Source organism: Lissotriton vulgaris, chromosome 7 (genome assembly GCF_964263255.1).
Source record: "Lissotriton vulgaris chromosome 7, aLisVul1.2, whole genome shotgun sequence".
Classification (NCBI taxonomy): domain Eukaryota; kingdom Metazoa; phylum Chordata; class Amphibia; order Caudata; family Salamandridae; genus Lissotriton; species Lissotriton vulgaris.
Window position 1 is genome coordinate 1,287,154,574 of NC_141695.1, and position 25,442 is coordinate 1,287,180,015.

At 44.3% G+C, this 25,442-nt stretch overlaps 1 protein-coding gene across 1 annotated transcript in view; it reads left to right on the plus strand.

Moving 5' to 3' along the window:
* The window catches only part of LOC147703423 (interferon-induced very large GTPase 1-like), a 406,840-nt gene that overhangs the window by 335,745 nt on the left and 45,653 nt on the right, over positions 1 to 25,442 (plus strand). Inside the window, exon 3 of the mRNA XM_086928923.1 lies at positions 7,052 to 7,091. Coding sequence (XP_086785049.1) covers positions 7,052 to 7,091 — 40 coding nt within the window. The remainder of the gene's footprint in view (positions 1 to 7,051; positions 7,092 to 25,442) is intronic.

Consider the following 25,442-nt stretch of genomic DNA (forward strand, 5'->3'; position numbering starts at 1 on the left):
ATGGATCAAGCCCTGATCTTTGGACTGGGTAAGAGTGGTCTGCTTAATTCTGACACTCTGTTCATCACCACCCCCTTTTCTGAATCATTTTTGTCCACCATAGCGTGGAAGGGTATACTCAGATGTGAGTCCCTAGCTCAGTGCACCATCAGGATTCAAGCAAGCCGGGCCGAAGACGGCTGAAATGCCAGAAACCGGTCCCCGGTAGCTTGTTTCCTTCCCAGTATAAAAATTGGCTTGGTAGTTTGGTCTGCCCTGTTCCCATGATGCACTGGGCCAGGGTCAGACTAATTTGCATATAGCCAAGTTCTGAGCTGGGATGGTGCAGTGAGCTAAAAAACTTTGATGGATCAAGCCCTGATCTTTGGACTGGGTAAGAGTGGTCTGCTTAATTCAGACACTCTGTTCATCACCACCCCCTTTTCTGAATCATTTTTGTCCACCATAAGCGTGGATGGGTATACTCAGATGTGAGTCCCTAGCTCATTGCACCATCAGGATTTAAGCAAGCCGGGCCGAAGACGGCTGAAATGCCAGAAACCGGTCCCCGGTAGCTTGTTTCCTTCCCAGTATAAAAATTGGCTTGGTAGTTTGGTCTGCCCTGTTCCCATGATGCACTGGGCCAGGGTCAGACTAATTTGCATATAGCCAAGTTCTGAGCTGGGATGGTGCAGTGAGCTAAAAAACGGTGATGGATCAAGCCCTGATCTTTGGACTGGGTAAGAGTGGTCTGCTTAATTCAGACACTCTGTTCATCACCACCCCCTTTTCTGAATCATTTTTGTCCACCATAAGCATGGAAGGGTATAATCAGATGTGAGTCCCTAGCTCATTGCACCATCAGGATTCAAGCAAGCCGGGCCGAAGACGGCTGAAATGCCAGAAACCGGTCCCCGGTAGCTTGTTTCCTTCCCAGTATAAGAATTGGCTTGGTAGTTTGGTCTGCCCTGTTCCCATGATGCACTGGGCCAGGGTCAGACTAATTTGCATATAGCCAAGTTCTGAGCTGGGATGGTGCAGTGAGCTAAAAAACGGTGATGGATCAAGCCCTGATCTTTGGACTGGGTAAGAGTGGTCTGCTTAATTCTGACACTCTGTTCATCACCACCCCCTTTTCTGAATCATTTTTGTCCACCATAGCGTGGAAGGGTATACTCAGATGTGAGTCCCTAGCTCATTGCACCATCAGGATTCAAGCAAGCCGGGCCGAAGACGGCTGAAATGCCAGAAACCGGTCCCCGGTAGCTTGTTTCCTTCCCAGTAAAAGAATTGTCTTGGTAGTTTGGTCTGCCCTGTTCCCATGATGCACTGGGCCAGGGTCAGACTAATTTGCATATAGCCAAGTTCTGAGCTGGGATGGTGCAGTGAGCTAAAAAACTGTGATGGATCAAGCCCTGATCTTTGGACTGGGTAAGAGTGGTCTGCTTAATTCAGACACTCTGTTCATCACCACCCCCTTTTCTGAATCATTTTTGTCCACCATAAGCATGGAAGGGTATAATCAGATGTGAGTCCCTAGCTCATTGCACCATCAGGATTCAAGCAAGCCGGGCCGAAGACGGCTGAAATGCCAGAAACCGGTCCCCGGTAGCTTGTTTCCTTCCCAGTATAAGAATTGGCTTGGTAGTTTGGTCTGCCCTGTTCCCATGATGCACTGGGCCAGGGTCAGACTAATTTGCATATAGCCAAGTTCTGAGCTGGGATGGTGCAGTGAGCTAAAAAACGGTGATGGATCAAGCCCTGATCTTTGGACTGGGTAAGAGTGGTCTGCTTAATTCTGACACTCTGTTCATCACCACCCCCTTTTCTGAATCATTTTTGTCCACCATAGCGTGGAAGGGTATACTCAGATGTGAGTCCCTAGCTCATTGCACCATCAGGATTCAAGCAAGCCGGGCCGAAGACGGCTGAAATGCCAGAAACCGGTCCCCGGTAGCTTGTTTCCTTCCCAGTAAAAGAATTGTCTTGGTAGTTTGGTCTGCCCTGTTCCCATGATGCACTGGGCCAGGGTCAGACTAATTTGCATATAGCCAAGTTCTGAGCTGGGATGGTGCAGTGAGCTAAAAAACTGTGATGGATCAAGCCCTGATCTTTGGACTGGGTAAGAGTGGTCTGCTTAATTCAGACACTCTGTTCATCACCACCCCCTTTTCTGAATCTTCATCAGCACACGAGCGCCGTAGTGCATGACGGATGGGGGCCGTCATCAGCATGCAAGGGGTTAACTATGCCGTAAGCACTGTTTGAAAGCACGTATATTTGGTAGCGGGTCCTCAATAGTCAGTCCTCCAGCAAATACTTTTAAATTGGCATCGCGTTTCCGATAGACCGCAAAAACAGTAATACGATCATAATGGCTCACTTGTGGCGCATTCCTACCTGGCGGAGTGCTAGCCTAGGGAGAGAATGGTTATATCTCCTGCCACAATATTAGAACCAACATAATTTTAATCCTATGTAAATATAAGGTCTAGACAATACGTGCGACATTTGCGTATACTAGCGCGTAGGAAGTAACTTTTGGCCTTGTTTATAATAACTTTATTGTTCAGGAGGAGGATACCAAATTGTGCACGTTACTAGTATGCCAGTCTGTCCCGCCACCATAGGCTTTTCCTATGTTTGTTACTTCTATTTGAATTTATCCTTCATGGAAATGTGTTAGTAAAAACCATGCAGCCACATAGTTCCATCTTTTGCTTTAAGGTTTGCCCTTTAGTGATAACTCACTCTGGGTGGAGACTCCAGTAATAACAAGATAGAAAAACACTCCAGAGAAATCTATCAACAGGACCTCCCTCCTCCAGAGATAGACCAAAAACTAATAAGGTGAGACCACAATGAGGATAATAACATTATTAACGAATGGTAATAGGCTCCGGCATATGTCAATGCTCTAAACCTATATACTCTTAAAATTGTAGAACCTTTTTATCTGTGCACAAAGAAGAAGAAAAGAGACGCGATTGGTGTCCGCAAATTCTATACAAGACACAGTTACTTGTGACATGGAACAAGATATTGCAGTTCTGTGGAAAGCAGAAAAGAGCATTTTCCTGGCTTGGGAACCTATATATTTGCAGGTATCTAAGCCAATAGCCAAATATTGGAGTAGTTTGATCCATAGGTTTATACCATATCTCTACTAATTTTTCCCCATGTATGTCTCTACAGGAAAAATAAAAAATTGAGATTTTAATATGTAACCTGCAACAGTGCAGCTATTACATGAAAAGTAGGTGATGATAGTATATATATCTTCTCTTGTTCTTAGTGGTAGTTCACTACAAAATCTTGAATCCTTTCATCTTCTGGGGACTCTATGGACACACAATTTCCCATGTAAATCTACTCTCTATGTTTCATGCACAACTGATAGTCTTCTTTCTGACTATTGGAAAATCTTTTGAAAATCTTTCAAGAGACTCTCAATCTAAATAACAAAGCTATTGAGACCCCCCTCTCTCTTTTTTCTTCACCATTTCCCCTGAGAGCACTTGTCACGTTAACCTCTAATAGAACTTAACCTAATAAGAAACATGGGTGTCAAGGACTCAGCACTTACGTATGTACCACCATTGTATTAATTACAGATGTGAAGATACCCCTACCTCCAAGGATATTGTATATTTATTGGCCCTGATGAAGGTGGCATAGTTTTATTTTTGCACCAAAACGTACGTAGGCCACTGACAGGCAACTGAAAATCCAACTGAGAAGGCTCCCCAAAAGAAGGATAGCACATGCAAAATTGAGGATGGCATCTATGTATAATATCTAAATAATATCCCCATTGTGGGCCTTTGCAAATTCGGTTGTTTGTCTGTTTTTCTAGATCCCTTGTGCATAGTATGTAAGAGATAGTATGTATGAGTAGTATGATTGGTGAGACTGACATGGATGAATGAATAAAGCTGTTTTACTTAGATTTACTTTTAATATGGAATGTTTAGGTTGGGGTGCTATATGAAATTCTGTATTGTGTACTTATTGTAAAATCACTTTTTTCTAAAATATAGGAATGATAAAATGTGTTTTTTTGTCTTTGTATGTGTAAAAAAAATTGAAAAATTACAAAAAAATGGCTTTCTGAAATGAACTACAAACTAAGAAAAATTAATTATAAATAAAGCCTAAATGAGAAATATTGTTTCTTGTTTGCATTGATATAGTTTTGCTGTGTCCTTGTAGAAAAACGTTTTTTTTTAGATATACCAATTTGTTGAAATTAGATAGGTCAGTCCAGAGGTCTTTTTACAGTGTATATTCCGCTCTTTCCCCCTCCTCTAGACCTAAAAGAAAGAAAAATTGGGGGTACCCTTAGCTGTGAAAAACTACCTAGTGGACCGAACCTGGTAATGTGATTTAAATGTTTTAGGGCGCCTTTAAACCAGAGCTCATGCTCCTGGTATGGGAGTGGAATTTCAATATCCTCAAAAGGAATGTATTCCTCTGGTGGGTCATCCTCCTTGTAGAAGTGAAACACATGTGTTACTGGATTTGCTTCAGGGAAGACTGTCCATGAATAGAATACCTCTGTCTTGTGATATTCATGTGCCTCTATCACAAAAACTGCCCTACCGCCTCTCAATGTTAGGCCATGTTTTATAAGTTTTATAGTGATGGCTTTCCTTAAATTTGGAGGAATGACTATAGCATCCTCGTCGGTTGCTTGGAAACCTGTTAAGTTATAAGCTGCTGTGGCTTGCTCGCCTTCAGCTCTACCGGTTTCGGTATTGTTGTCCCTATCGGACATTTTGTTGACTGAAAGTTTGCAGAGCAAGTTTCAAGGAAACAAAGATAAGGTGCACAATATTTTGGAACACTGTATCCTTCAACGTTGGACAATCCAAAATGCTAATACATAGGATTTTTCGTCCTACTCAGCTATGGTGGATATTATCCCTTACCCACTCCAGACATCTATTGGAGTTTTACGGAAAAGGGGTCTCTGAGAAAAGCACGACTGAGTTACTGCAGTAACTAGTGTTAAATTAGTGCCTTACCAAACCGTTGGGCGCCATGTAGTGTAGTTCCTATATTTCCAATAAGCTCTGCGCATTGGAATAATATACACTATAGATTGGACATAGGACTGAGGTCAGTATGTCTCTATTGAGTATACTAAACTTAATTGTGTGTGCCAGCTAGCTCAGAAGTCACTAGAAACTTTCCCAAATAAACAAGAAGGGATTAGTTTCGGACAACCGCATAAACATGACAACTTTGTTTCCCCAATCAAACGTATCTTCAGAGTAGTGGAAACAATAGATAACTATTTCACTCAGTCAATCGTGCATGCTTCGTTTCTACAGAGTTTGCACAGAAATAGAGAGACAGGCGTTTCAATAAAAGGGGTTTATTGAACAGTCTTCTTTCTCATGCAAGAGAGGTGAACTGCTACAATCGTTAGACAGAATGCAAAGTATAATTCGTACAGCGTAAACAGTAATATAAAATAATACTGTAATAGCATTGTCTGTTGCTATGACATATATAAAAATCCATACATAAATAAAACAGGCTAAAATACTCAACTAGTGCTTCTAAAATACGCTTACCCCAGTGTACCTAACCTAGGTCTAGTACCAGGGAAGAAGTAAGTGTTGTCAGTGGAGAAGTGTGGCTCACTGGTTAGAGGAGGCAGACCTGGAAGCAGAGGTCAGTCCGGGACCAGGGTTCAATTCCCGGCTCGGCGGGGTCTTGAGTCCTAAAATGTCCATGGACTCGACAATTCTCGCTCCGGTGCCTACTCAATTCACGGGTTCACACTCTGCGACTCTGGGCAATAGCTTGCTTAATCTCCACAACGGCCCCTCGCGGCGGGATGCCTGGCTTTCACCTTGCGGATAGCCTGCCGGGGTATCTCACAAGGGAACAACAGGACGGGTTCCCTAAGCAAGCGCCTTGATGCCTTCGGGTGATACGTGCGCTATATAAATCGCAATACATTTACATTAGCATAGGTTTAGTTTTGCCAAGAATTGCCATAGGTTTCTCTAGGTTCTAATCAGCTCCATACCTTAGAATGAGAGAGGTTAGTATCTCTGTCTCGGGACTTGATTTTCCAACACCCCGCAAGGGGAGTCAGAAACACTGGAGCTGGATTTCTCAGCAGGAGGATGACAGCTTCTGATCAGTGCGTCAGCTTGAGAGTTGGCTTCCTTAGGCTCTTGCTGTAGCGTTGTGCAAATAGGTAGTCGAACTGCACCGAACCACACCATGCTTTGCCATAGCAAGTGAAGGTATATTTATACCTTGAAGGTGTTTAGGAATGCCAGTATTGACGTAAAGTCGGGCATATGAACGTCGTGAATGAACCCCTAAGCAATAGATGTTCATGCATAATAAATGAGTTCTTGGAGAAATCAATATTCAAGCAACAGGAAGTCCCTAACGGCTTAAGAATCTGGTTTTCCAAGAAATCGTTGAGACGTAGATGAACGGATGTAAGTGGCCATGCCTGTATTTGGGTAACATGGGCTATGCCTAAATAAGGGCTGGTTTTCTATGCCTATATAAGGGCAACGCAAATTGTACCTATATAAGGGAATGAATTGGGAATCTCATACGGAATCTAAAATCGAACACAGCAGTGTAACCAGAAGACTGCCGTTGGCCCTTAGCGCTATTTGGTGCGATTTTTTAAACTCAAACTTTAAAAATAAATACTTCTGGTTCTACTTATTGGATTTGTGTCATTCTGGTGTAATTGTATTCATTAAATATTCTCTAGTTTGTTAAATTGTTTTTCACGTTATTACTATTTGACTAATGTCTAAAGAATTTACACATAGCCTCTAAGTTAAGCCTGATGGCTCTGTGTCATAGTTTATACGGGGTTGAGCACAGGTTTATTGGTGACTTTTATGGTACACCCTGACAAGAATTGTGATTATTATTTGAGGTGGGTTCTTACCCACACTGGTTAAAGCTATTGAGGAATGTCTTCACTGGATAAAATAAACCCCATGCTGAAACCTCATAGGATGGCTGTGTTAGGTTTCTATATATGACAAATGTAATCAAGTGAATGTGACATTTTTTTCAGATTGAAGATTTACAGTCAACAAGCTCTTCTCATAAACCTGGTAAGCAATACAGTTCATTCTGGCCAGTCATTTTGGTGTAAAAGTGTATTGTTTTTTCTGCTTTCTCATATCCATTGTTCTGTATGAATGGCGTGTTTCTGACCCATAACTACACAGGTGTTGTCACATATATCATTGTAAATTAACAAACCTTTCCTGTTACTCAGTAATTTGACGTGCCATGTTGCTTCATCTTGCTTTACCTGTAACTCATAGACTTGTTGATGCATACACTTTACCATATCCTTAGATATGGATTTGGGTCGGCCCCTTCATCATGATTCTATGTTTTTTTTCTATTTCTGCTTCTCTTTCTCCTTGTGTATCAGCATATTGTTACTCCTTCCATTGCCTCCCTTTTGGACGGTCTTTTTTTCTCTTGCTTCCTCGTTTTTCATGTTTCCCCAGTGTATCTCCCATCAATGTTAGGGTTTTGAACTTTCTTTTCACATGTTGCTTTTAATTTCAGTTCAATTTCAAGCACATGTACCTTCACCAGGAATCTGCCTCTGCATTTGTGCCTATATTTGGGCTGTCAAGCAGCTGTGGCTTTACTGTGATGATGTGAAATTAAAACCATTAAGCAAACATTGAGCCCAATTCCCAAAGTTGAGTTTGGTTGTAGACATGAGTGTCTGACCAACTGCACCTTTTCACACCTGCTACATATACACCCACATACACATACAATGACTTTGCCAACTCTTGTTGATCCTTGCCATTGCTCCTGGCAACATCAGGAAGGTTCAGGCTCTGAAGTGTTCAGCTGGTGTTGTACCATAGTAAAACCCTAGCAAACTTTGATCTTTGTTGATGTCCAAATCATCAATGGATCAGTGCAAAGAGCAAGGGCTGCTAAATGAGAGGGAATGGACTCTGCCCCAGTCATTTAGCATTCAATGTCCATGGAAAAAGTGTCCAGGAAAAAGAGCAGGAGTTTTGGGAACATTGAGGTTGAGTCACACGCCACAACCTCAAACTCCTGAGTTAGATTTAGGGAGGAACGTCAGATTTGTGTCTCCTCAACTGACCCTATGATCAGCACCCCTATAGTATCCTGCGAGAGGAGCCAGACTGCTTCCCACCTACAAACATTTCAGTGGTATTCTCCAGGTGCCTGAAGAAAGAACCAAGAGCTAAAGGGATGAGCTGAGAATGTGACACCTGCTCTGTAAAGGGAGAAGAACCAGCAGCACAAGGCACTCACAAGTCTCTTTCCCTGGCCTCCCTTGGTCCACTCACAGAATTGTCCCCCCCCCCCCCCACCCCCCCCAAACTATATTACCCTCCACCTCCACTTTTTTGGAATTGCCTCTTTGTCCTCTTGCTTGTTCTTCATTTTATATATGAAGTGATTCATGCCTCTTTCATACAGGTTTATAGACTCCAATTCTCTCAAACTTCGCAAAAACACACTTCTTAGTCCATCACGTTGATATATTGACTGACTATAACCTGGAACATCCTGTTTTGTTTTGTATCAGTTCAGTCAAATGCAGGGAACATGCTGCAGTGATGTTATCTATTGTTGTTCTCATTGACTTCGCTAGGAATGTGCGCTTGAGGAATCTATTCCTTGTGCTTGCTCCACTTTCTTTGTGATAGATTGAATTGATAGGATTTAGGTTTGTTGGGTATGTTAGATAGAGGAACTAACCGATGACCTAGACGAGATTAGATATGTGTAGGTCAAAGGAGTACGACTTTCTAAGAAGGAGAAGTTGTGAGAAATTAGTTGTTGGGAATTTGCAGATATACAATCCAAGCGATAAAGGCAAACATGCCTGTGCGGATAGAGAAGAGGCTTGCAGAGAATGGAAAGTAAAAAGAGGAACATTCAAAAGAAACATGGAGAGGCAACAACTGGAAGGGGATTATGTTTTTTCTACTGGGCTTTAGTCATATGGGAGAGGGTTTCAGAGGTAGAATGCAACCTGAGAATACAAACCTGTAGAAAGGGACTAAATTTTCTTGTGAGATAGTGCTATGGTAGGTACTTTTGATGTGCACTAGAATCAGGCGAACAGTTTGCCTACAGCTAGACCATCACTTCAGCATGCACAGCTGATCCGCTCATTGTCTGAAAGCGTAAATTAATGGTTTGATGCATATGTAGGGACATTTCAAACGTTTTATGCTGAACTTGAAGGGAGCAGCAATCATGGGATCGTAGGAAGGATGAGAGAATATATGGGGCAGATGCTGCTAACACTGAACAGGGGAGTCTGCAAACATTGGAGTGGACATATTCTGATGTTCTCCCTTACAGTTTGTCTCACAGTCTTAATTGCAAAAGCTAAGTGTAATTTTGGATGCCCATGATTTGGCATTGTCTTAAATGTGGATGTGTAGGTAAATACAATGAGGGGGCCTGACAGACTAAAGAGACAAGGCTCTGTAAACAACTTTCAAGGTAAAAATCGTTCCCTTTGGAATCTCTAGTCATTCAGAAATTCCATACATAGACACTCACACTGCAGCCATTCATCACCCCAATCCTGAATGAGCGGAATGTTACACAATTTGCTAAATATTCAAATCACAAAAAAATTCTTAAAACATTTCTGATACCAAATATCATTCCAATTTATCAAAGAATAAAAATACATTAAAAGACATACATCAATCAGTTAAAAATCCTGCATTTTTTTCAATACAAATTGCAAATTGAGTGATATGCAATGTGTATATAAAAAAGGATAAAGGTGTTTTCTATTTATATGGGGGCTAGCTTTTATGACTTCTGCATATCTGAGAAAGACGAGACCACAGCAGGGGAACCGTTTGGAGCCAGCTTTTATTAAGGAATAAATATAATATATATATATATATATATATATATATATATATATATATATATATATATATATATATATATATATATATATATATATATAATTCAGAATTGCTGTTTTTAAATATTGGGTTTATATTCAAATTTTTTATATATTTTATGTATTTTTTGCAAGGTTTTTAACCTATTTATATTTCATATGAGAGAATCGATAACTTTTGTCTTGAAGAAGGTAGTTGTAAATCATATTATCCACCGAAACATGTTGAAACATTTGTTGTGCCAAGTTTAAGGAGCAAACAAACATATTAGAAAAGGAGTTGGCTGTCATCATGTGCTATTTCAATTGATTCCTACAAACTAGCCAAAATCAATGACAGATGTAATTGTATATTCTCTCCTTTTAAAAAAAATAATAATTGTGTGTACTGTTGATGTATTCTTAGAATAACATCTGTCCTCAGTCCTCTGTTATTGAAAGTATTTTAATTATTTGGTAAATTCTAATGTAATTTGGTATAAGAATCTTTGTTTAAAATTTTTGTTTGTGCTTTCAATATTTAGCAAATTGTGTAACATTCTGCTCCTTCAGGATTGGGATGAGGACCGGTTTCCATGTGAGGGTCTATGCTTGGAATTTATAAATTATGTGTGACCCTAAAAAGAACTATTTATGACTTAAATGTGGATATGACTGTTTTCAAGACATTGGAAGTGTATTGCCTGCATTGCGGTGGCTGGAGAAAGACGTTCTAGACACTCAAGGCAGGGGAATGGAGACAAGACTTTTAGATTATTCTACAAGGCCTTTTGTTTAGCAAGGAAATCCTAATAACATTTCCTGATTGATACCACTTGGTGAATAGTAGGGTTAAAATTGGGACTGCAGACTGTTATGGAAGATGAGGTAACCTTTAGGTGAAGGCTGCTTCAGACTTTCCCTGATTACTGGTTCAGAGAGGTTGATAACAATGATGTATAGAAAACTCACACCTCTTTTGTGCCTCTGTTGTGGGTATTCCAGAAAGGTAAAATCACTATACACAAAGGCTATGTCTAGACTGCAACATGAGAGGCTTTTACAACAGCTTTTTTTGCCTCCCTCTGCAATTTGCAAAAAGTACTTGTAGAATGCACACGACTGGGGAGGATTTAGAAATTCTATAACCATGCTACAGGTATTTGAATTGTCACAATATGAAAACAAACTCTCGAAACGGGGTTGTGTTTTATGTTTTTAGTATTTCTTTACAAAGCTAGTTACACACTGCTGTCCACGTGTCAGAGAATGGGCGTGCTTCTAGTAACACTGATTACATGTAAAAAATCGAAGACAGAAAGATATCACTCTTCAAATTAAATAACATAAGTTCACAAATCCAAAGAAAATTCTGAGAATGATAGATCTGATTGAGACTTCTAGCTGCAGATTGCTTACCTTAGAATTAGCCAATGGTGTCAGACTGGATCCAGAAAATCTTGAGCAGTACCCTGCGTGCCTGCAGGTGGCATATTTTGGCTCCACATCAGCGTTGTTCCATGATGGAAGTGATGTGTGTGGTGCCAAAATAAACGCCACTGAATCGCACTGACATTAGTTATTTTCTCTCTGCGCCAGTTAGTGCAGATTTGGAGAGAGCTACCCCTAGTAAATTTTTGACTGAATTTCTTCAACATTTTGATGAAGATATTTTTGAGATCTTTTCTCCTTGGTCAGTCACATGGAAGTTCCAGGGACCACTCACCGAGCCACTTCCAATGATCGTTGTTCCAGTTTAAGTCCTTGGGTAAGTCACACAGGTGTAAGAAGTCCAAGAAGTTAAAGCACTATTCGGCTTCACTGCACTGGTGCAAGTTCCAGGACAAGGCGTGGGAATGCCACTGCGGAGGCTTTGCCTAGGTTTGCTCTGCGCTTCCCAGAGTATCCTGGAGCCACACAAGAAAGAGTTCTAAGAGACCATACACATCATATTTTGGTGTCCCAACCCCTCTGGAGCACCTTCAGGCCTCTACTGGATTACTACTGGCTAGTCCACCCTTGGTGCCAGTCAGGCTCCTTGGATCCGATGCTGAATCTAAAGCAGCTACCACCCTGACCATGCTCGCTCCAATGTCAATGTTCCTGGCGCCACTGATGCCCTGTAGTGACACTGACCCCATCCTCATCTCCGACTCCAATACGGAGCCGGATCGGCGTAGCTGGACACAGACTCTGGTGCCGGCCAGTACTATGCCTTCAAAATCGGAGCCAGTACCTTTTTCCTTTAATAGGCCTAGAGAGTGAGACAGTTGGGAGGGGTCTGCAGTTGCTAATGGATGCCATCACCCTCTTGATGGACAGAGGACAATTGGTATGAGGAACTGGTGGATGCCAGTGGTTTGGACACCTCACCAGACACTGGCTTGGTCTCTCCTCTTACTGTGGCTATGGAGGAAGAAGCCTCTTCCACAATGGTGGCGCAGAGGGCAGATGAGATCCTCAACCTTACACTGCCCTCAGTGTCAGTCAAGACAAACTTCTTGACAGAGATGCTTCAGGTAGGAGTCACACCAACAGAAACTCTCCTCCCATTGTGCATAGGACAATACCCTAACGCCATCGCCCAGCTCTTGGGTACCCCAGTTTCTTCACCCAGCAGCCTGCCCTAGAGAGCTTGATGGTCCAAGCCTCCACACCACCAGTTAACCCTGGCACATTCTCTACTACACCACCCTATAGAGAATCCAAAAGGCTGTATAACTTTGGTGAGAGGATGTACTCTTCTGCCAACCTAGCAATGTGGTTGGTAAAAACCATCTGCCTTTTGACCCTATGCACCCACACTTGACCTGAAGTCCCACTGGGAGCAGCATGCAGCATCAGGGAAATCTCTCCAACCTGGTCCAGATCTCAAAGGGAACTACAAAAGAGTGTCTGACAAACCCCGATTGGGTCAGCAGCAGACCCCTGTCTGTCCCCAACCAGAGCTGATTGTAGTGACAGATGTGTCACTCCTGTACTGGGGTGGCCATCTAGGAGAGCTAAAATCGGTTTCTAGCGGAGTCTGGGCTCCACATCAACTTGTTGGAGTTCTGGGCAATCCGATTGGCATTGAAAGCCTTTCTTCCTTCAATCAAGGGAAGGCTGGTGCAGGTGTTCAGGAACAACACCACTGCCATGTGGTACTGCAACAAACAGACCAGAGTGGTGCTGTGGACCCTCTGTCAAGAGGCCCTGCCTTTCTGGACATGGCTGGAATGTCAAGTCATTTCCCTGGTGGTTCAAGACCTGACAGGATCTCTGAATACCAGAGTGTTCAATCTCCACTGTTGATGCCTAGCGGATCACGACTGGCGTCCCCATCTGGAGGTGGTGCAAGATATCTTTCGAGATTAGGGAGAGTATTGGTGTCTTTGTGTCTTGCTTCACCTTTCAGATAATACAGAATCTCCCACACGGTGGTTCAACCCACAAGGCTTGGGGTTTTATTTTACACAATGCTATCTAATAGAAAGGCTTTCCCTGATGCCAACTGCACAACATTCAAAATACACAGAAACATATATATATATATTCATAGGCAAGCAATGATAACACTCCTGGTAGATGCATCAGTAAAAAACATGAATAATACCATAAATACACAAGCAGCAAATGATATGAGATAAGATGCAAGCAAATATAATATGCTGGACGTCCTGCAAGAGATTAGAAAGATATATACACACTAGGTACATCAAATTATTACTTTGGATGTGCACCTCACTCAGTCACACATCACAAAGAAAACACCTCAAATGATCAAAGCCACTGGCCACACATCACAATGGCCATAATCAAAGCTCAAACACCTCAAATGACCACAGCCACTGGAACTACGCATCACAATGGCACTTGTCAGGTACAAATCACCTCACCCGATCGTTCACTCGACATCCTTGCCAATTCTCGCTGGGGGGCCTGTTCACAGCTGGCTTGGACTCTTGACCGGGAATTAAGTTCGGTTTGTCTTACAGCAGTATGTCTACTCTGTAAGTGAGCACCCAAACTCAACTGTCAACAAACTCCAGCTTTAAAGTCTCAAAACTTGCACTAGAAGGTTCGAGAAACCTTCCCTCTGTGCCAAAGGAATCTTACCTGGACTGGCCAGCTTCCAAGCAAGCATTCCATGGCAGGAAGGAATTCCCACATTCCCTCTACAGTCTCGCATGTTCCAGCCTTTATATTTATGACTCTCACGAAAGCCTTCCAGGGTACATTAAACAATCTCTCGCAAAAAAAATCCTTGAGCACGATTAACCCAAATAACTTGCAAGCGTGACTGTGCACGCAGTTAAAACTCAAGCCAAGCAGAGTCAGAATCCAGAATGACATCAGGCCATGTGAAAGCCAATAGTAAGAACTTCATAATACTTATCAATGTACAACACAATGCACATCTATGCACCACTGCCTATAGCATCACATACTTCATCTCTCAATGTACAACACAGTGCATATTTGTGCAATACTGCTCTCAAAACTGCACTTCAAGACCAAAAAGTGCATTCCACACCTCACTCTCCCTCTCATGCTTTCAAATCTACATCCCACATGTTCTGTTCTTGGCAAGGCTGGTCTACTCCATGACAGCTCCCACTGAAAAACAGCAAGAAATAAACCTTTAAGAGAAGCAAGGCATATGCAGGACGCTGTACTTTCAGGGTAGGATAAAATAACACACCAAAGTCAAATAAAATAATGGTAGTCAAAGGTCATCACAGGGTGTCAGACCACAAGAGTGCCTCTAGCACTACACTTGGTTAGATCTGTTCGCCACTGCCGAGAATGCACAATATCATGCATGCTGGACTTTCCAGGATGGCTCTCGCTCGGAGCTAAGAACAACTTGCTGTGGGGAGTGCAGGGGCAAGACATTTGAGCTACAAAGCACTTTACATAGGAACTCACTGACCCAGAAGGCAGTGCTGTTCAGGGAAGTCTTGCAGTCTCAGTCTCAAGACCACCTACCCCTGCCTGCCTAGCTCAAGTCCATGGAACTGGCTCTGATTCCTGAACACACTGTTACACCCTTTGTTTGAGGGACTGGACATCTCACCCCTGGATCAAAGTCGCATTCAGACAGTAACCTCACTGAGCCAGATCAAAGACAGGACACTGCATTCAGAAGCAGTTGAAAACAGCAAGTAGGCGCTTTATGAAACACAATACAATTAGACTGCGCATCCCTGCTGCTATATTCTATTCTCAGCTGGAAACTTTGCCTAATACCTAAAGCTGCATTGTAATTTATTACATGCTTTTCACATCCAACCCAATGCTTCACTTTTATAACAACTGTATGGGTGTAAGAATTTACCAAGAACACCATTATTCAAAATCAAACAGAATACATCATCACAGTTAGCAATAACCTGAACAGCATACATTGCTGCATGTTTTTCTGAACAAATTACATGTTTTTAGTGTGTGAGTTGCCCTGTAGTACCTCTTATCACCTCCTCACATTTAATACTTAGGCAGAGTTTCTGCATCTCAAGTTACATCAAAACTCTGATGACTGCTGTATTAACAATGTATTTGTTTCGTATCGCTCCATATGATACATAACACTTGATTTACTCTAATCTGAAGGCAGCCAACCTACTTGAAATGATCTGCTACCTCCCTTCACCAAAGTTTCAGGGTGCTCATCCTGTCTCTTTATCGCCCTCAACTTAACAGTGTTCTAGATAGAGATTTCTAGCCGCAGATTCCTCACCTTTTGAATATTTTCCCAGTGTTAGAAATGGGATCTCTGGTTAGCTAAGGCTTGAGCCAGGCAGAGACCACCACTCTAGTCAGGGCAAGGGAGTTGCACACCAAGATAACACCTGCTCACTCCCTTGGTAGCTTGGTCCCAGCAGTCAGGCTTATCCTGGAGGCAATGTGTAAAGCGTTTGCGCAACACACACACAACAACAGCAACACACTAGGCACACTACAAAAAGGAACTCCTCATAAGGTTATATACAAAATAGCCTTTGCATTATCAGAAACACATTAGAGTAGTAATCATACTATATACACTGTGCCAACTGGCACTAGGCAGTATTTACAGGGGATTATTTACACACGACAGGGCCAAAACCATCACAAAGTGAAATTAGCAAATGTAGAACATTTACTAACTGTAGCACAATTTATAGAAGTCGAATACAACCAGTAATTTTAGCACAATGACCTCAGCATATTCACATTAGGAATAAACACATTAGGAGAACCTTATGCCCCACCCTCAAGCGTACATCATGTAGGAATCATGAGGCATAAAGCAGATTAGGGGAATGCATTGAGCAATAGGCATCATAATCATGAATATATTAGGCAGTACCCAGCATAACACAGGGGCCCCAAGCGGGGGCGCAACACACTGAACTGGCCCTAGGTCAACTGGCCTTTTCTCTGGGCTCAAATGTCCTATGCCCAGCAATGTCAGGACTTGATGCTGCCAATGCAGCAATCTCCCAAAATGTTGCGCACAGGATCAGGCCTAAACGTAGCAGCTGCCCACTACTTGCTGGGCAGCTGTAAGAATTGAGCACGGGCACCGGCACCCTGAGCCCCTCTCTGGGACTCTAAATGAAAATGAATGTGCCCAAGTGATGTAGCTGCCTGCGGTCTTGCAGGACAGCTAGGAAAAGCAGAAAGAATAGCACCCACAAAGTGCCTTGGGAGCCCCTCCTTGCCGGGGCCCCTCCTGTGCAAAACAAGCACTGGCACTACAATGCCTCCTCAGGCCCCTTACTGGGACTCCTCAGAGGTAGCACCCCCATGTTGCAGTTTCCCGCAATCAGCGGCGCAGCTGTGTTTCAAGTAAACACTGGCACCAACAATGGCCATTTGAGCCCCATTCACCAGTCTTCACCATTGCAGGAGATAGGCACCAACACGGCCTCCTAGGCCACACTCACAGGGATCTCCTCTTCTGGGACAGACACGCGGGGCTCTGCACGGCTTCCCCACCAAGGGGAAATCGGAACTGAAACTCACCAGGCCCCCGCCCACAGTCAGGCGGTGCAGGCCTGACTTCCTGGGTTGGCAGCAGTGTCCTTCTCTGCGGCTCGGTGCTGTGACAGTGATTTCCCTAATGGGAAGGCAATACAGGGTAGGCTCCCGTTCTGTGGCAATAACGCGGGTGGGCACCTGGTATTACTTCAAGCCAAGATGCGGTCATAACGCGGGGTGGGCACCCGCTATGCATTAAATCCCAGAGGGGGCAATAATGCAGGGTGGCACCCATTATTACTTAATGTCAATATCGGGTGGGTTCCCGCCAACGAGCACCGCAATGCAGGGTGGGCACCCGCCTCCTAGGTACTGATGCGGGGTGGGCTCCCGCTCGGTTTTCAGCATAGATTAGCACGGTGGGCACCCGCTCAATTACCATAAGCAGAAGTGCGGCAGAAACGCAGGGTGGGCTCCCGCTCAGATTTTAAAGCGCACAGATGCAGGGTGGGCACCTGCTTGATGAATGACAATTGTGGGGGAATCCCTACGTCGGGATTCCCTCTGTAGATGAGGCAGCTCAGCGCTGCGGAACCCACACACTCCTTGGATAAGAAAAGCGATCTGCACTAAAAATGAAGTGCTTTCAAGGCGCTAGGATTGAAAGTAACATAAAGTCCAGGGAAAAGTCTTTTGGTAGGAAGGGGGCAAGGGCTGGGCCCAGGCAGGCCAGCTCACAGGGCACTCCAGCCTGGAGGCAGTCCCCAGTGGCCGTTCCTCCTGGAGCCCAGCAGCAGCAGCAGGCCCCCCTCAAGTTAGAACAGCACACCAGAAAACACCTTCATGGGGCCAAACCCCTTATATTTATACTACTTTTCCCCTTTGTGTCACAGCACATGGTCCGGGGATACTAGTTAGAACTGGTATAGGGGAGCTTTGGAGCACTTTGTATTGCTCATGCTCCTCTCTCCTTTGTTAGGTGGGGGCTCAGGGATCAGACGCAACACAGGGGGTGAAGCCGACATTGTGGGGGGAAAGCACAGCCCAATTCAGGTCCCAGGTCCAACTCCTCCCTCCCATCTACATGCAGATCTCCCTATTCACCACTGGGCAGACTCATCCTGGCTCCTGGAGCCACCCACACCATCCAGCACCTGTCAATCACAAGCCAGACATGCAATTCAAATCAGGCAGGAAGACACACCACACGTAGAAATGCCAACTTCTAAAAGTGGCATTTCTCCTTCAGTCCTCATACATCTGCGCACACCATTGCGCAGCATTTATTCTCACGAGTTCATACATAGTAAACTTGCCCCTGCACTCCTCCCATACCAGGAACACACATATCCCCCATGCATTCCTATGAGACGGCAGGTCAATCTCGCCACACGCACTCAGAGCGCACACGCACTTTACACTGGGCCACAGTGCTAAAGTGCTCAGAGGCCAAAAACCACCAATATCAAGTCACAGAAAAGGCAAAAGGTTTAGGGGTGAAACTGCCAAAAGGGCCAAGTCCAAACACCAGGCATCGGACAGGATAAAGAAACTTTTCCATAGTACCTTTGTGAGCCAGAAACGTGGCACTTTCAGTTCTGCACTGATGCCTTTCTGTCCCGGAAATGATTTGCAGGGTTATATAGGCACCATTCCACCTACTGATGTCAATCCTTTCAGGGTGTGCCTGTGGTATCTTGGGCCAAGCCACATCTCCAAGACCTGTAAAGACTGCACGTCACTGAACCCGAAGGACATCAAGAAATGCGCTGGGCGTATTTTCAGGGGAGTGAATGGGGTGAAATAAATTTGGAGTCGGGGCAAATGCTTGGTGTGCTGTGGTTTTGGGTTGGTCCTATTGACAAGTTATACAGTTTGTTGCTGCACCGTGTGCGTTCACCCTGTAATTGGCGAGTTTGATATTTGCAGGCAGGGGCTAGATGTTCATGGCAGCGGTCTGATTTAGGAAGTTTTTCCGTCAGCCTTTCATCAGTCACACAGTCCCCTCTCTGACTCCAGTGTCATAACCTATATGCAGCCATTGGAATTGGAAGTCAGTCTGACACTGTCTCTTTGTGGTCTTGCACTCTGCTCGTGGGTGAACAGCATGCCAGGTAAAATGCCCACAGCACTGTCCTCTACTGGTTCCAGAGGCTGCCCTAATCGTGGTGCACTCTTTCTTCCTTGCACTTGTTCTTCAGGCAGTGGGCCACAGGCAGTAATGATGGCGCCAGGTGTAAACATTTCAGCGCACCATTCATTTCAGTCCTGGAGATTGGCACTCTTTTAACCAGGAACCTTTATCTTATAATAATGGGGGAGGGAGAGAGACAGAGACAACAACAGAGAAAGATAGCTGGACCAGTTTTAATATCAGAGCTCAAGAAGTGACATGTTTCCCAGGTCCATGTGTGACTGGCTGGTGCTATAGTTCAAATTTGTTTGGCATTGAGGGACAAGTAGCCCTGGTTTTAAAATGGGACGAACAGACTAAAAGTCCCAGAATGCAAAGACAAAGCCTAGACTAGAGCAGCTAGTCACATACATCTGACAAACTTGGAGGGCGAAAGCTTTTTTTGGCACTCGACACTGGGTCAGTGCGATTAAAAGGTTGTGACCATAGAGCAGTAATGGACCCTTCTTTCCATCAGGTATGGAACAGTACTTACAGCTGTTGACAGACATGAGTATCTAAGCAGAGCATTGTGCTTCTGTGTGTCAGGAATGGGAGAGGGAGTATGATGAGAGATGGGTCTGCTACACCTATCAAGCGAGCAGTGTCTTACACCCAGCACCGGCGTGAAATGGAGAGCTGTAGGTCTGCAAACAGTTTACACGCAGAAATGTGTGTGTTTTTTATTGAGTGGCAGGGTGTGCTACATGTCAGAGTGTATCGACAAAAATGTGTGTGTCAACCGGGAATGAGAAAAGAGGGAAACTTTGTGTGTGTGTGAGACAGAAAGAGCTGTAACAAATGCAAGTCAGTACTGAGGGGCAATGGCACAATTGTGTGTGAATCAAAAGAATAGCAAAGGTTGCTACAAGAAAGGGGTGTTGGTAGACCCTTTTGTTTGTGACTTTAGATTGGAATAATATGAAGCACTCTAGGTCAGGACCGAAGTGAATTTGCAGAGCTGTGAGCGACATGACTGGATAACAGAGGTACTGAAAGTCAGGAGCAAAATGTATGAAACTCAGAAACATTGCTTAGAAAGGCCAGTGTGATTTGGGGTTCAAGGGGGATCTTCCTACCTGCCACCATCCTACTTTGGGGTGAGAACCTATGCATAGTGAGTTTTGAGTGTCCAGAAATATCTGGAATTTTGAAAAGACTTTCAAAGATTCTAGTTTTGTACAATGGTGACACCCTGCAAGACTTGAACAAGAGTTGTCTGATTCCCTTCTGGTGTGTCCAGGTACCCCAGTTTTGAGTCTCTTAACACATCAGATACTTGAGGTCACAAACCCATGGCTCCCTCTGTCTTTACAAAGTTGGCAAGCAGTGGCGTTGGGTCATAAAACATATTTAAGAGTTCGTCACACTCACCACATATTCTCAACCTCTCACACTGGGGTAAGAACAAAGCCATCCCAGTGGACTCAAATGATGTCTGCAGAGACTGGAGTTTTTATAAAATGTATTTCAGGACAAATACAATGGTCCAGAGCATGTCATAAGAATGAAAAATACCTAGGGGTATACACAAAAAATGTCCTTTACTGTTGAGTACCCCTGGTAACGGTTTAAAACAAAGGGAATGGTCCATGGTTGAAATACAATATTTCATTTGACCACACAAAAGCTGTCAATTAACAACGTTTCAACCTGTAATTGTGCCAAGGATGGTCAAAGGATTCGTCAGGATAATAGGACTCCCCAGGTACGCTATGCATTCATACCATGCAAAAAGAAATTCTTCTACCAGTTTCATGTCAGATTGGCCATAAACCTGTATGATATAACAAAAATCAAGGCATATTAATAATCTGCTTCAGTATTATGATCCATAGGGGATAAGGAAATACACTAAACATTTTCTGACTAGTATGATAGATATATCAAAACCCATGGAAAGAGGCCCTGCTCGAAGGGAACACGGTAGTTTTAAAATCAAGTTAAAAACAAAACCACGCTACAAACAATCAATCACTACCAAATATGCCTAGTAATATGTGTCTAACACCTACCCCAATGTTCATGCACCGGAACCCCTTAAGCTGAGTGCTAATACTGCCAAATCCTAATGATCTCTTTACGATATGGAGCGGTGCACTTACCCGAGTCAAACTAAACTTCAGGGGTCTTGGTTCAGTGCGACTGTAGCCAAACTCTAATCATGCATATAAATATATCATGCTGGACAAAGAAAGACTCATTAAAACAGCCACCGTCATTGGTTGGCACATTGTGGTACAATTGTTTTGCGTCATCCTCTGTTCTTTCATCACATTTAGCTTACATTAGATCATCCTTGAATGATGGCCTGGCGTATATCTTCATGAAAATTGTAATTATACTTTTCACAGCCTTTTCTCTATCTTGGTGACATAAAAACAGAGTGCTCATACGACATGCAAACGAATAAGACAGAGACAAACATGCAACATACTATTAGTTTTTTATTTGGTTCCAGCTGTATCACCAACTGATTTCTAAGGGCGGCGGGATTTGAGTTTTCTGACTCAACCTAATACGTGTGCACCATGTACTAGAGAAGACAAATGCTTTGAAGCTCACACTAATGCCCCTTAATAATTAGCCTCATTAATGAAAACTGTACAAGTTGGGTGTCAGGGTATAATGGCTCAACTGTAAATGCTGGCTCACCTGTAACTCTTTCATTGCTGGTGGTGATTCCCAACATAGCGACACACACACGCTGACCAAAGAGTACTTCAATCTTATTACTACTCTTTATGGAAGTGCTGCCAACGAGCCACCGACAGTCATTTACTTCATCAAAAGGAAAGCGTTGCATCTACACTTAGTCCACGCCCTTCTTCCACTGCCGTTTGGGAGGGAGGGGTGGGGGGGGGGGGGGTTGAGCAGACCAAAAACCATAGGTTGTGTAAAAAAACAGGTGCTCATTAACAAATAAAAACCTCGGCAACGTCTTACAAAACTAGACCTCACTAAATGCAGACTTCCTTAAACCCCCGGAAACCCTTCCCGCCCCTAAAACGTCATTGACCCCGCCCCCACCTATACATTAAAACATTACAACATACCACAATGCAAATCCTTGCATAAACTATTAACTTTAACAAATCCCCCAAACCATTACACCAACTCTCAAGCTTGCCCATTAACAATTCTAGGTCTCCCAACCTATGGAACCACCCACACAACTTAGCCTGCCCAACTCCCCCTGCCAATAACCCAACCAATCCAATGAATAACCACAACCTGCCAATCCTGGCAAAAACACCACTGACCCCCGCCACCCAGGAAGCGGGGGAGGAGCATTAACTCCTCCTCCCTTTCTGCCCCCCAAAACTGGCCAACAAGGTAAAGAAAAAGGGGCACCAAATAATGGACCTAACCACCAAAATCCTGTATTTTCAAACACCTGGAAAGGACCTCTCTCCGTTCCAAAAGATACAAATCCATCCCCATTCTGGATAAATATAAAATGTAAATGTAAATGTAGGTGTACTTATATAGCGCAACCTGTCACCCAAAGGGCATCCTGGCGCTTGCTTAGGGAACCCGTCCTGGTATTCCCCTGTGAGAGGCCCCGGCAGGGTATCCACAAGGTGAAAGCCAGGCATCCCGCCACGTGGGGCCGTTGTGGAGATTAAGCAAGCTATTGCCCAGAGTCGCAGAGCGTGAACCCGTGAGTCGAGAAGGCACCGGAGCGAGAATTATCGAGACCGTGGAATTTTTAGCCCAAGACCCGCCGAGGCGGGGAATTGAACCCTGGTCCAGGGCCGATCTCAGCTTCCGGGTCTGCCGCCTCTAACCCCTGAGCCACACTTCTTGTACGCCATCACTTCGGAAAAACTCCACAGTATCAAAACGGATATCCCTGTGGCTCACTCTTCCAAACCTAACACCTCTACAGAATCTAGAAATCTCCAAATTAATCTTCTTACGAGCCTTATCAATCGCCTTAGGCTTGACTTCGCCCCTCCAAATCCTACGAGGAACCAGCTCCATCCACAAAACGTGACAACCAGACCACTTTTAAAAGAGAAAGGTCCCTTTTCATCGCCCTCAACAGAACAAATCCCTTTACTGCACACAAATCATTTTCACCTAAATGTATTAACAGAACATCAGGGCACTGGCCCCCCACCAACCCCAATTTAAGTGCAGAAATCAACTCCTTTCATAGCATGCCACCGTTTCCTTTCCAAACAATTTAAAAAACCGATCGTTAATGCCCAGTAAAGGTCCAAAGTAGCTCTGGCATGCTTGAACATAGGCCCATTTAACATAAGAATGGCCAACAATCCAAATGGTCAGTTCCGTCGCTCTGGGGCCAGCCACAGAACCTGAAATGAGTAAAACAGTGTCAGACTTATGGCAAAACAGCATACGCTAGCGCCTCCTCCCCCCACTACGCACATAGCGCTGAAAGCAATTAGAAGACCATCTCCCCAAACGCATTATATCCTGTCCGGACCAGCCCCGGTTATGTGCCTCAATTGCCGCCCCAATCCTGAAAGAGTGGGTACCATATAAATCCTCGTCTAACCCAATACTCCTCAAAGCCTTTCTGGGCACCATGCGCAACTGGTAATCAGAGACGCGAGACCCATCTGCATGTTGGAAAACACAAGCCGCTAACCCCCCACCGGATAAGACCCACCAACGACGGGCCCACTGCAAAGGGCATGTACCTGCGGGGGAAGACGCCACCAACCAAATCCCCTTCCCCTTACTCCTCTGGTCTGTTTTGGATCTATTCAACCACACATGAACCCCTCTGTCCGACAAATGCACCTCCTGCCACCGGACGCCCGGAAACTGCTTGGAACCCAACAACTCGGTAACTCTGAACGCCCAAAAGAACATCCACACCATAAGAGTGGAAAAAAAGCCAGTCTCAACATTATCTCTGCACACCATTGTTAAACCCTCCAACACCCTAGCTAACGTCTGCCAAGACAAAGGGTTCCGCCCTGCCCGATCCACTCCCCGCTCCCCAGCCCAACCTTCCAACTTTCTCCTTCCAATCTCCCCTGCTGAAGTAGCATAACCCCAAAGGAGTTTCCCCATAAAGGAGATGGCCGCTAATTTCCCAGCTATCGTAACTGTAGTTAAGCCCTTGTCCATCAAATCAAGTATGAACTGTATCACATCTTCGGACCTTCTCCAGCGGGGCAACCTCTTACAAGCCCCTGACGCAATGAATTCCTTCCAGGCTAACGCATAAGCAGCTAGAGTAGAAGCCGACAACGAACCTACCACCAGTTGTACAAGCCTACGTTGCCTACATACCACTAGTGATCCGGCATGGGGTTCGGTGTCCTGTCCGCGTCCTTGGCCTGCCCATGGAATCTCTCCAACTGCGAACGAGACAAAGCATCCGCAATGTCATTGTTCACGCCGGGGATGTGCAATGCTTTGAAACTGATGTCAAACCTGAGAAACCCTAACACAAAGACTCGAAGTAGCTTCAAGATCTGTTCATCTCTGGCCGACTGTCTGTTAATAATTTCTACCACAGCCATATTGTCGATTCTAAACAAGACCTTCTTATGTGCCAAATCCTGTCCCCACAAAGTCAATGCCACCAAAACTGGAAAAAGTTCCAAGAAGGCTATGCTCCTCCCACCATCTTTCCAATGGTCTGGCCACTTCTCTGGACACCACCTGCCCTGCCAATAAAGGCCAAAACCTTCACTACCTGCTGCATCAGAGAAAATCTGGACGACCCATTCCCAGTCTTCTTCCCTGGCCAAAGGAACTCCATTGAAAGAATGTAAAAAGACTGACCACATCCTGAGGTCTTCCTTAACCCCTGCTGACAAACGGACATGGTGATGCGGCAAATGTTGCCCGGATAGGGCCCTACCCAGATGTCTACAAAAAGTCCTCCCTGCTCTGACTACTCTGCATGCAAAGTTAAGGTGCCCTAGCAAGACCCGTATCTCCTTCACAAAATCCTTTTGTTTCACCAACATTTCCTCCAGGAGTTCCAACATTTTCACCTTCTTTTCAACAGGTAAGCGAGCGTGCATGACTACTGAATCAATTTCAATACCAAGAAAAGACATGGTCGCGCAAGGACCCAATGTCTTCTCTGGCGCCAATGGTACCCCAAGTTCGTCCATGAGCTTTTAGAACCTGTCCAGGGCTGCCTGGCACTCCGTGGAGCCCGGCGATCCAACAAAAAAGAAAACATCCAAATAGTGTGTTTTTAGCTCATGGCCTGTGCGCTGTACAAAAAAACCATTGCAAAAAATTACTGAAGAACTCAAAAAGGAAGCAGGACATTGAACAACCCATCGGCAGTGCTTTGTCCACGTACCATTTACCATAAATATGGATCCCCAGAAGATTCCAATCATCTGGATGGACTGGCAGCAATGGAAATACAGATTTTATATCGCATTTTGCCATTTCTGCAGTTGCGCCCTC